The sequence below is a fragment of the Mastigoproctus giganteus genome, chromosome 4 (assembly GCF_048544385.1).
Source record: "Mastigoproctus giganteus isolate SK-2022 chromosome 4, ASM4854438v1, whole genome shotgun sequence".
Lineage (NCBI taxonomy): Eukaryota > Metazoa > Arthropoda > Arachnida > Uropygi > Thelyphonidae > Mastigoproctus > Mastigoproctus giganteus.
In genome coordinates, this window is record NC_143578.1 from 236,670,763 (window position 1) to 236,684,011 (window position 13,249).

Consider the following 13,249-nt stretch of genomic DNA (forward strand, 5'->3'; position numbering starts at 1 on the left):
ATTCGGATTGTCCGGTATTCTTGTAGGTAAATGAACAATCTGTGCTAGGTCATTAGTAATTGCAAAAGCCTCAGCATCTCGACCAGATGAGTCGGTGTGACTAGAAAACGGAAGCCAGCTGGAGTTGTGAACATTAAAATCACCAAGGAAAATTACCTCACTGTTAGGAAAGTTGGACTGGAGAAAGTCAAGTTGCAACGAGAGGAAGTCAAAGAGCTCCAAGTGATTAGTGGAGTTGGGAGAACGATAGAGACAACAGATGAATTTGACACAATGAGGTAGAGAGATTTTAAGCCAGAGAAGATCAAAGAGAGGAGATTCCAAATTGCCAAGTCTCTGACAGGGAATATCAGAACGGACATATGCACAAGTACCACCTTTGAGGCGAAAGGAATCATACAGCGAATAATTTGGGCATCTGAGATGAGCAGTAGTTGAATCAACCGATAACTGAGATTCTGTCAGAAAAAGTACATGTGGTTGGCAGACTGCAAGTGGAAATGGACATCATTGCGATTAGAATTGAGACCACGTATATTTGTGAAATGAATTAGGAAGTCCTTGGGAGGTTTAGATCCTTTCGCAGATAAGCTTGTTCTATTAGTTTGACAATTCATGGTGTATTCAATAGTAAGAAAAGTGGGTGGGACATACTGTATGAAGTAATGAAATTTTTGGATATGGCGTACATGTGGTAAGAATATACCCAGATCCTTGACATAACGTGGCCTCGACAATGCTCCCCGCATACACACTACTCGGACTCCCTCCAGTCACTATCTGGCAGAGTAGAGGTAGCAAGATTATACACTAGCTGATCCGGAAGCCTCCTAGAGAGTTACCAATAGGTTCGGTCCGGTGTACTATCTAGCGGCCGGCCTGCGAAAACCGTTTTAGAGCTGTACCCTCGAAATGTAAGGAATATTGGATCTCGCCACGACGCCATAACCTCAAAAGTCATCAATCATACTGCATGATGGAAGAGATAGGGAAGGGTTGCACTACAATACCAAGATGTCAGGAGAGGGGTGCTAAAACATGATTGGCATAATTTATGCTACACCTATAGGCATCAGCATAACAATATAAAATAAATAAATTTTCTGTTTATACTCCAGGATGACCCCATGGAATCAGAGGAGTTTCCATAAAAGAGAGAATACAAAAAAATTACAGCATTTATTTTTTTGTCATGCATGTACAAACCACAGCTTAACAACACATACTTCAAAAATAAACTTATTTTGTTCAAGTGAAGTTCCATGTTTTGAACCACTTTTTTAGTTTTTAATGAAATAAATATATGGTTTGTGTCAAAAGTGAAAATTACTACTATTCAACATGGATACAAAGCAAAAATAAAATGATTTATACTTGGGTACTAAACTCCAAATCATTGAAGAGGTGGAGCACACCAAAACATAATTGCCAAACAATTCCTCTGTTAAGGTTATCAAATGCATTAAAATAGTGTAAGTAAAATGGAAGACACTTAATCTTTATCATAGAAATTTATTTATTTTTTTTTTTTATTATTTAACAATAATGTTTAGACTATGTATAAGTATAGTACAAAAGCATCAATAATACATAGCCAAATCTGAATTAACAGAATGTTAGCAAAATGGCATCGTTTTAAATTATATCTCATATTGTGAATACCTTCACGAGTTGCCATGATGTAATGTTTAAAATTTCTATTGATGTAGTTCTTGTGAATTCCACTGATTTTCATTCTTTCGAAATTAAGTTGTTTTTCTTTTATTTTTATGAATATTTTAGGTAAAAATATGCTAAGGCGCATTTAGGGCTAGAGCCTCAAGCTGCGAACAAATTTAGACTATGTATATAAAGTGCTTAGCATCATAATACACAGCCATTTCTGAATAAACAGAAATTTTTAAGGTGGTATCGTTTTAGGTTATATCTCATATTGTGAATGCCTTCACAACGAGTTGCCATGATATTGCACTACTTCGAATAAGTAACGCTTCACCTAAGGAGAAGACTAGTGTTACTTATTCTCAGATAGGTACCACCACCCAGACAGCACTGTTTCAGGGCTATTTGGCCCTTCGTCAGTGACATGACCACAATATGAGAGATGCCTGATGGTGTAAACCATCAGGCATCTCTCATATTGTGGAGTTATACTTCATAACTGTTTTTGCCATCATTGCATCACTTGGGTACCTACCCACTCACTGACGAAGGGCCAAATAGCCCTGAAACAGTGCTGTCTGGGTGGTGGTACCTATCTGAGAATAAGTAACACTAGTCTTCTCCTTAGGTGAAGCGTTACTTATTCGAAGTAGTGCAATATCATGGCAACTCGTTGTGAAGGCATTCACAATATGAGATATAACCTAAAACGATACCACCTTAAAAATTTCTGTTTATTCAGAAATGGCTGTGTATTATGATGCTAAGCACTTTATATACATAGTAAAAATATGCATAAAATGGCAAATTAAAGTTTAATTGCGGTAAACTATGAAACAAAATTAGAAAGCTGATTTTGACATTTTCATTTTACAAACCCTGTTATTATAAAATGAGAGACATTAAGGCCCTTGAAATTTGTATTTTTTTTTTTTTTTTTTGTTAGTTGTTGGCGCATCGCTGTGGCCATAATGCACTCCCAAAGTTTTTTCATTTTACTGTGATCCAAGCCCAAGGTGGGATTCGAACCCCCGACCTTTGGGTTGCCAGGCAGGCACTTTACCCACCTGGCTAGCCCGGTCGGCTGAAATTTGTATTAACAAGATTTTGTTGTAATTCTCATACCATACTAAAATTCTCTATCAAAATAAACATATTTGTTAAATATGTATTTCTCCAATTTAATGATGAGAAGTGGTTTACTGTTTTCATTTTTGAGTTGAGATTTATTGAATTTATTTAGAACTGTTATTTTTATTTTAGTTTTACTGTGACCTTTGACTTTCGTACTTATTATCCAAATGGTTTGATGGTGCTGATAAAAAATGAGCGAAGGAAGTCCCATTTTGCACTGATGCTCCAAGAACGTAAAGTTGTTATGAATGTGAATGACAGAAAACAGAAGAGATTAATCAGTGAGGGCCATCTAAATGATGGAAACTGGCATACGGTGAGTACTGCTCAGCATGCACAAATAGTTCTAGCACAATATTTATGTATATTACAATAAGGTGATACTGTGTTTTTTTTTTTTTTTATCTAAACTAAGTGAAAATCAAAACTGCACTTCAGCTTGGAGACAATATAATATGGAATATTCCAATATAGTTCACTATCATATACTAATTATTAGTTATCTTTATTTTACAAGCTGAATTGAATTGTAAAGCAGAAACTGTGTGTGTGTGTGTGTGTGTGTGTGTGTGTGTGTGTGTGTGTGTGTGTGTGTGTGTGTGTGTGTGTGTGTGTGTGTGTGTGTGTGTCCTTTAGCTTGAAAATATAGTGTCCCCAACTTACTTACATGGTTAATTCATTCCTAAGGTTTCTAGGTAAGCTGAAAACCGTGCAATTCCAGCAGTGCTCAAGTACAATATATATATATTTTTTTGATATATACATTCATTTCAGTGCACAAGTAAAGAGCTAAAAAAAGTCGTGCTTATAAAAAAAAAATACTATTATAATGGTATACTATAAAGTATTATAATATATGTCATATGTATACCAAGAACTGATATAGAAGTTGTATGTATACCCAAAACTGATATAGAAGTCGAGGAACCTAAATTTAAATAAACAAATAATAAAAATATGTGCCCGTGAATGCATATAACCGAATCTGTGTAAGTGAGGAATTTACTTTATATTGAAAATCCTTTATTTATTATAATTTCCAGCATAGTTTGTATTATTATTAAATTTATTAAACAAGTTAATTTTTCCCTTAAGAAATAATTGTGAGTGAGGAGGGGGGTAAATATTCTCAGCATCTGCTGAATTTGTTTCAGAAATAAGGCTACACATGCAGATGCATATTTTAACCATTTCATAATTTGCATTATGAACTTACTGCAGTTAGAACTGGATGCAGGGAATATATAAGGGAATGCACCTTATATTTTAATGAAATAAGCAATTTTCAAAAGAATTCACTATTGATTTAGCATTAGTAGGCATATGATGCAAGAAAGCAAGCTTATACAGCATCAGCCAAAAAAAAAACCCACTTCCTATTCCCTCCAAAAGTTTCTCTAGTTGAGAGCAAAGTGGAGGAGAAATTGTTGAAGACAAACATAAAAAAAGCACCTGGATCCAATTATAGGCAGCAAAGAAAGTAAGCAAACCCTTAGCCATAATTATGAGAGCTTCCTTGGACTCAGAGGAGATACCCATGGACTGGAGATGTGTGAATGTGACCCCAATTCACAAAGGAGGATCAAAGGGTAACACAAGTAATTACAGACCTGTTAGTTTAACTTTTGTTCCAGGGAAATTAATAGAAGCACTGCAGGATCATCTAGACAAGACTTCAGTTATAGCTCGGACATAGCATGGTTTTGTTAAGGGGAAGTCTTACCTGACAAATTTGATTGGATACTATGATGTGGTCACAAAAGAACTGGATGCAGGGAATAACTTTGATATTATATACTTGGATCTTAGAAAGGCTTTTGATACTGTTGCACATGGAAGACTGCTGCACAAATTGGAGCAGTGTGGCATTGGAGGCAAATTGTTGCTGTGGATAAAGGGCGATTGAGGGGGGAGAAGACTGAGAGTGGTAATCAATGGACACTGCTCTTCGTGGACTAATGTTACTAGTGGAGTCCCACAGGGTTCAGTGTTGGGTCCATTGTTGTTGTTTTCTGTATTTATTAATGATATTGATGATGGTATATCAGGCTTAATGTCCAAGTTTGCAGATGATCTCATTGAGGTGTATAAATCCTTGAATGGTTTGAGCATACTCAATGCTGATGGGATGTTTCCTGTTGCTCAGAATAATCACCTGAGAGGGCATAAATTCAAATTGAGGTAAGACAGTTGTAGGAAAGATGTGCAGAAGTTTCCCTTTAGCCAGTGTGTAGTTGATTGCTGGAACAAACTTCCATCTGTTGTTGTAGAAGTTGATATCTTCTACTACTTCTTTTTTTTTTTTTTTTGGGTGATGCTATATAAGCTTGCTTTCTTGCATCATATGCCTTTACTAATGCTAGTTCTTCCTTGAATTTATTTAAGCTATCAACTCCCACAATGACAGATGGAAGTTTGTTCCAACAATCAGCCACTCACTGGCTAAAGGCACATTCTGCACCCATCCTTCCTCAATTTTAATTTATGCTCCCTGTGTAATCTGAACTAGAGGAAGAATGATATCAGCATTGAACTTGCTCAAACCATTCAAAGCCTTAAATCAGATCACCTTGCTGGTGCCTAGTCTCCATATGCTGTAGTTTGAGAACTGAGGCCTTTCTTGGTAAGAGCACCACTTTGATCCCCTCATCAATCTCATTGCACTTCCTAAAATGAGGCCTCCAAGCTTGTATGCAGTAATCAAGGTGAGGCCTGACCATTGCCTTATAAAAGGGATAACTACCTCCTTATCCCTGCTAGCCAAATTCCTGTATATCATTGACAAAACCCCATGACGTGTCCTGGTAGCCTGTTTGCACTGCTCAGAGAACTTCATATCTGACTGCACAATCACCCCCAGGTCATTCTCTACTACCCTGAGTGTAGTATGACACAGTTGGAACATTACTGTGGGGTTACTGCTACCCATAAACAGTACTTTTCATTTGTCAATATTATATATCAGTTGACACTTCTTGGCCCATCTGCCTAACTTTTATAAATCCTATTGCAGTAGCATACTGTCATTAACAACCCTGCCAATCTTTGTATCATCTGCAAACTTGAGTATTAAGCCTGACAAACCTTCATCAATATCATTGATAAATGCTGGAATTTTGCTTTGGAGACTAAATGTGAGCCATTGCACCAATTGATTAGAGTCATATACCACCTTTTTTCCATGAAGGCTAATTCAGAAAGGAAAAATGTTTGTTTGTTATTTGGTTTTTAGGAGCATTAGCAACTAAGGCCATATTGCTCCGGAGATATGCAGTGGTCATTCCTTGACCTTTCCACATCCTCCGTATTTGGTGGGCACGGGGTCGGACCCCGGTCTAAGCAAGAAGCGTGTGCTACACACTGCTGCTCCTGCCCACCTGGCTACAGAGGTGCCTCCAAATTTTTGTGGGCCACATTATAAATGATATATTTATAATGTGGCCCACATTATATATAATTTATTTATTATTAATGGCATTACATTTTGACCAATGTCATCAAATTAAGTAAGTGCCAGTAGTGAGGTAATTATTATCATACATAACATTCAGGATTGGGTATGAGGCTATTACTAGGTTGACCAAGATTTCAAAAAGCTCCGGCAAACAATAAGTTTTCATTTATATTTAGTCGTTTTATTCTAAATTATTTTCTATAACTAGCTTTATAGTTCTAGCAAAGCTACGGGTTTTTTTTTTTTTTTTTGAATTTAGATAGCAATTTTGAAAATTAATACAGTCAGTCCTCATATAGCACGATAGTTGTGTTCCTAGAAACCCTCGTGCAATGCAAAATCATGCAATATAAACAACAGGCCCTATGGGAAAAATAGGGTTAGGTGCCGACCACCCAAGATTGAACACACATTTGTAACCAAAACATTACCAAACACAATAAATAGTCATAATAAAATACATAAGTATTTTATTACGACTATTATGTAATAAAACATTGCTAATGCTTTCACTTCTATCGTAAGCAAACTTGTTTTTTGTTTGATTTTCTATCCAAACAGATGACAGCCGTTCCATCTCTTCCAATTCTTTGTCTTAATCTAATGGATTTTAATTACATTTTGAGTTGTTCCTGCTATGAAAGTTTTTGTTTTCTCTGCATTCTTTGTAATTCTCGGCATTGCCTCATTTAGGCCTGTAGCACGTGCAATATCACATGGTCTTTCATTTCGCTCAAAGCATTTCACAATTTCATATTTTTTCTCTATCGACAGAGGCGGACTGGCCATAAGCCTTACTAGGGAAACCCCAGTGGGCCATAAACCGTAGTATGAGGCTACTATAAATTTTCCCGGGTAAGAATTTTTGACCCAGTCTGCCTCTGTTTATCGATATTGCTTTTCTTTTTCTCTCTGAACCTGCAATGTCTTCACCAGGACGCTTCCTTTTCACACCTTTTAAGTATTTTACTCATTTTTATGGAATACAGCACAATTACAAAACGAGGAGGCACGCTTGATACACATAAACAAAGCTGCACGCGTGTAGCAACTGAATAAACAACACCATAAAGGCAGAGATACACTATTAAAACTTCACATTTTACTAAAGCACATTTCTAGGGGTTACTACCATAAAACAATAAAAACAATTTCCAGTTGCTTTTCTGCTAGTGGAATCTGTTATAAACTGGTAGTAAACTCGATCTAATTGCATTTGCGATTATAACGATTGCTGGAATTGTGTTGGTTTTTACGTTATTAGGGTGAAATGTGTTTCCCCTTCACTGATATAAGAGACATAAATACATTTTCAGAATCTTCTCTTCATTCCTATCGTGTTGCGTTCGGTTGGGGTGATTCTGCATTCGACTGCCATTTCTTGTAAACACAAAGGCAAATCGTGCATAAGCGAATTCGATTCGTGTTATATAAGATATCGTTCCCCTATTTATAAATCGTGTATGATCGAATTCGTGCAGTGCAAATACGTGTTATACGAGGACTGACTGTACTTAGTGTCCATGGATTTTACGTTCATAACTTGGCACCATTGTTATACAGTCCGGAATAGCGTAAGGTTAACGTAAAACTAGATAGCGAAAAATGTAGCACTGTATTAGAAATCTGTTAGATTAGTATAGTATTATCAATTAATCAGTACAATTTATTAATCTTATTAAAGTTCACTGTTAATTAAATTCTACTTAACGGAATCATGATTCAGACTAGAGCAGCAAGGCAGCCCTAGTCTGACTAAAGTTCTCCCACGAGCCCCAACTGAACGGGCGATTCTCCAATGCATCACAGTCTAAAACAATGCACAAAATGTTTGTAGGCCTGTCTAGAACAGGAAATGATCAAGCCAAGGAGGATGTCTTAGAGTGTGTGCTAGGTGCAGAGACTGTGAAGAATTTAGGTGCCAACTCAGCATTCTGATGGGCGTCGATGAAAGTTTGAGATGTAGGGCGAATGTCTTAGAAGAAATTAATATGAGGGGCCCATCAAGCTCTCAGCTGCCCAACTCAACCCCAGAGCTCACTCCTGTGCATCAGGCAACATAGTGGCAATCTCTAAGGCAGAATGCGCTGGTCCCATAGGAACTAGTTATTGTCAGGGAGACGGGGAATATATATTATGCAAAAAGGATAAGAGGAACAGGACCAGGATATGTCTGCCAGGGGCAAAATTTGTAGAACAGGTATCATCTTTTAAGGGCACAAAAGGTGATATTGTTGTATATGTTGGCACTAATAACCTTAAGAGTATGAGTAATTAAGAGTAAGAGATCTGCAGATTTACTTAACAAGTACAGGTCAATGCTGGAAAAAAGACGTGAGTTAGGGTTAAAATTGAAAGTGTCTGCAATTCTGCCCAGACACTATAGGAGGGAGTATATGATGAGAACCTTGTCAATCAATTTGGCCCTAAAGAGATTGTGCAAGGCTCACTGGGTAGAATTTTTTTCAGTGTGGTCGTGCTTGCTAACAGGAGAGACTGCTTCTACAGGGATGGGATACACTTAAATAGAAAGGGAGCAAGAATATTTGCTGATGCTATTGAGGCAGTGTTAGGTGGGTAGGAAAACTGCTAGGTTGGGGGGGATATACAGACTAAAAGATTAACAGTAGCTGCAGGCAGAAAGTGATTCTTGCACTGATTCTATTGTAATGAACAGTAGCCTAGAGAGCAAGTTGCTGGGGACTTCAAGAGCTGCTGGGAGTCATCATGGAACAAGTAAATACATCGGCTGTGTTAGAGTAACTAAGATTAAGAACAAGTATATGTATACTTACATTACACTAATGCAAGAAGTATAGAAAATAAAATTCAAATTGATGAATCTGAAGTGCTGATCAAGACATCAAAGGCAGATATTGTTGGGATATCAGAGACATGGTGTCACAGAGATATAAGCAGTGCAGAATTGGAATTTGGGTAGTACAATGTGTAGGAAGGGAGGAGGGTTATGCTATTAGTTAAGAAACACATAAAATCTAAGGAAGTGCATCCAGTTGACATGAGTGGACAGTGTAAAGTTGAGTGTTTGGTATGACATAAAGACTGGGAAAGGGCAGGAGTGTGTTATAGGTCTAATGACTATGAGTACAATGAATAGTTGAGCAGAGAAATAGAACGAGCCGGTAAATCAGAATGTCTTGTAAAGGGGGAATTTTAACTTTCCAGATATTGAATGGAACATGCGAGTTATTCACTCACAAACTATCAAAACTTTTGTGGATTTATTGGAGGATTGTTTTCTACAGCAACATGTTCGAGGGACACCCAGAGGGAGTAATACCCTTGATCTGATTATCAGCGGTGATTATTCATGCATTAAGAATTTGCAGATAAAGGAACCACTAGGTGATAGTGAACACAGTGTACTGATGTGGGATTTACTTAAAGATGTAACTACCATCAAGGGTAAAGGGAAGGGTTTTTGTTTTCGTAAAGGTGAGTAGAGTGGTCTCAGTCAGTTTTTGAATTCTGTACAGTGGGATCAACTGTATAGGGATGATGTTACCAACAGTGAATTCTGAATGAGAAGCCTTCAGGGACTTAATCTCGGAGGCTACTAGGCTTTTCATACTAACTAAGAAATACTGTTCAAGGTTCAGGCCTAAATGGATGTTGAATGAATTAATGAGGCTCATGGCAGAGAAGAAAAATGCATGGGATGCATATAAATTATCAGGCGACACAGAAGCTTATGGCAGATATAAGCTAGTCTGTAATTAAGTCACAAAGGAGGCTACTAAGCAGGCGAAGGCAGATTACAAGAAATCTTTGACAAAGGACCCAAAGATAAACAGCAAAGAGTTCTTTTCTTATGTAAACTCTAGAAGGAAGGGGATGAATCAGATTGGTCCACTTAACATAGATGGTTTGACTATTGACAATCCTGCTCAAGTTGCTGATAAACTGAATGAGTAATTTGCATCTACATTCACAGATGAGGAGTTATTCGATGAGGGGAATGCCAGAATTTTATCAAACTTTAACAGAGAAATAAGTGATTTTGTAATAACTGAGATCAAAGTGGAGGAGAAATTGTTGAAGTTAAACATAAAAAAGGCACCTGGGGCAGATGGAATCTATCCAGTTATAATGAAGGAGGCAGCAAGGGAAGTAAGCAAACCCTTAGCCATAATTATGAGAGCATCCTTAGAGTCAGGGGAGACTGGAGATGTGTAAATGTATCCCCAATTCACAAAGGTGAAACAAATAATTATAGACCTGTTAGTTTAACTTCTGTTCTAGGGAAAATAATGGAGTCACTGGTTAAAGAGGTGATGCAGGATCACCTAGCAAGTCAGCAGTAATAGCTCAGACACAGCATGGGTTTGTTAAAGAAGTCTTGTCTGACCAGTTTGATTGGATTAAGATGTGGTCACAAAAGAACTGGATGCAAAAAATAATTTTGATATCATATACTTGGATTTCAGGAAACCTTTTGATACTGTTGCACATGGAAGACTGCTGTACAAATTGAAGCAGTATGGCATTAAGGGGAAGTTGCTGCAGTGGATAAAGGGATGTTTGAGTGGGAGATGGCAGAGAGTGGTAATAACTGGACACTGCTCTACGTGGACTAATGTTATTAGTAGAGTTCCCCAGGGGTTCGATGCTGGGCTCATTGTTGTTTTGTGTGTTTATCAATGATATTGATGAAGGTATATCAGGCTTAATGTCCAAGTTTGTAGATGATACAAAGGTTGGCAGGGATGTTAATGACAGTAAAGATATTATGCTCCTGCAACAGGATCTAGAAAAGTTAGGCAGATGGGCTGAGAAGTGGCAACTGAAGTTTAACATTGAAAAATGCAAACTACTCCATATGGGTAGCAGTAACCCAAGAGAAACGTACCAACTGTGTGGTACTACAATCATGGAGGTGGAGAATGAAAAGGCCTTGGGGTAATTGTGCAGTCAGATATGAAGTTCTCTGAGCAGATGCAGATGGACTTCTAGAGCAAGTCATGGAGTTTTGTCAATGATATATAGGAATTTTGCTAGCAGAGACAAGGAGGAGATTATCCCTTTGTACAAGGCAATGGTCACGCCACACCTTGAGTACTGTATACAGGTCTGAAGGTCTCATTTTAGGAAGGATGTAGAGTTGCTAGAATGAGTACAGAGAAGAGAATGAAAGGGTGCACTTACGAAAAAAAAGGCTTAATTTCTGAAAGTTGCAGCATCTGGAGACTAGGTACCTGCAAGGTGATCTGATTGAGGTGTATAAGGCCTTGAATGTTTTGAGCAGGCTCAATGCTGATGGGATTCTTCCTCTTACTCAGATTACAAACTTGAGGGGGCATAGATTCAAACTGAGGAAAGACAGTTTTAGAATAGATGTGCTGAAATTTTCTTTTAGCCAGTAGGTAGTTGATTGCTGGAACAGACTTCCATCTGTTGTTGTGGATGTTGATAGCTTAAATAAATTTAAGGCTGAATTCGACAAACATTTGAAGTGACTGGATGGGTTTTTGTTTTGCTGATGCTGTATATTCTTGCTTTCTTGCATCACATGCCTCTGCTAATGTTAATAAGATAAGATTTGTGAAAATGGTAAAAGTGCTTCTAGTTCTAGATCCTAAACCAAACAACAAAATAAAATACTGCGACAGTTAATTTTATGTGATTTATATTTTAATACTAAAAGTATTAGTTGTATTATCAGTAATACAATGCAAAATTGTTTAATAATAAATATTATTAAATATGTGAATATAATAATTATCTGTCAACTTCCATATTTTGTTGCTACTTGTTTCCAAAATTAGATCACAAGCTATCTTGTAAAACCGTTCTTTTATCATCCTGCAAACAGGAAAATTGCAGGATGAAAAAGAAACTGTGGTGGAAAGATACAGCATCTACACCTCCACATGTGACTAACTAGCTAACTCAGCCATCTCTCCCTCCCCAAAAAACCTCATTAAATTATTCAGCTATTTACTTCATTGCTGGAATTAAAATTTGGCTCTTTCAATACAGACACTAAGTGACAAATTAGCTCAGTCATAGGGACTCCCATCCCCCTTTAAATGTAACCTCTCCCAGTTGAGTCTCTCCAGCCTGCATGTATGATTATTCAGGGGGTTTTTTTTGACATGTGGAAAATAAGTTACTAAACTGTATTTAAAAGTTTATGCTTTCAATGTTGTTTTCTTCTTATATGTTTGAGATTCAAAAGAGATATGTGAATTTTTTTTTAGTATGGTAATTTAAGCAATAATTATTAAAGCCATCCGCAGACTCCAACAACTTAGAGACTGTTCCTCATACTAAAGCTTAGTAGTTCAAGATCAAATTAATGGCAGGAAGATTTTTATTTTTTCTTTATCAGCTTTCGTAACTCATATACAATACACTGATAACTTCTAGTAATTTGGTTAATGTTTTTTTTATTATTATTTTTATTTTTTTTATTAACTTCTAGTAATTATTATTTTTTTTTAAATTTTTTTTATTTAAAGGTAAGTGTAATTAAAAGGGCTCGACAAATACAGCTACGGGTGGATGAAGATGGAAAAGAAGTGAAAGTGCGTCGCAAACTGGCATTGAAGAGTCCATTATTTGTGGGAGGTGTTCCTGAGGACATGAAGTTAGCTACTGATGAATTGGTAATTTATTTAAGCTGTTATTTACAAACTATATTTTAGAAATACTACCCCCCCCCCCCCCATCCTTAACATCAGTAGTAATCTCAAGAAAGCAATTTGTAAGCTGGGAATCACTTCCTGACTTTCTTGCTCTAAATTATTTCATAATTTTCAGTCGTGAGAAGATATAGTAACTATTACTACTTTATTAAAATGTGGTTGTATTAGTATCAACAGAAGATGCAAAAGCCAAAACTTTTGCCTCATCTGCTGGAGGGTGGGAGTGAGAGTCACCTTCCTTCTAGGTCTTTCAATTTGCACATACTTTCCATCTTAACATATTTAGACACATTAGTACTTACCCCCACTTTACACTGATAATTTGTTCTGG

General features: G+C 37.0%; 1 protein-coding gene across 6 annotated transcripts in view; it reads left to right on the plus strand.

Annotated features, from left to right (window-relative positions):
• Positions 1–13,249, plus strand: part of LOC150087516 (laminin subunit alpha lam-3-like) — a 746,420-nt gene that overhangs the window by 697,165 nt on the left and 36,006 nt on the right. For all 6 annotated transcript variants that reach the window (XM_090371226.1, XM_090371225.1, XM_090371229.1 and 3 more), the window contains 2 exons: positions 2,926–3,112; positions 12,733–12,879. In XM_090371226.1, coding sequence (XP_090227352.1) covers positions 2,926–3,112; positions 12,733–12,879 — 334 coding nt within the window. The remainder of the gene's footprint in view (positions 1–2,925; positions 3,113–12,732; positions 12,880–13,249) is intronic.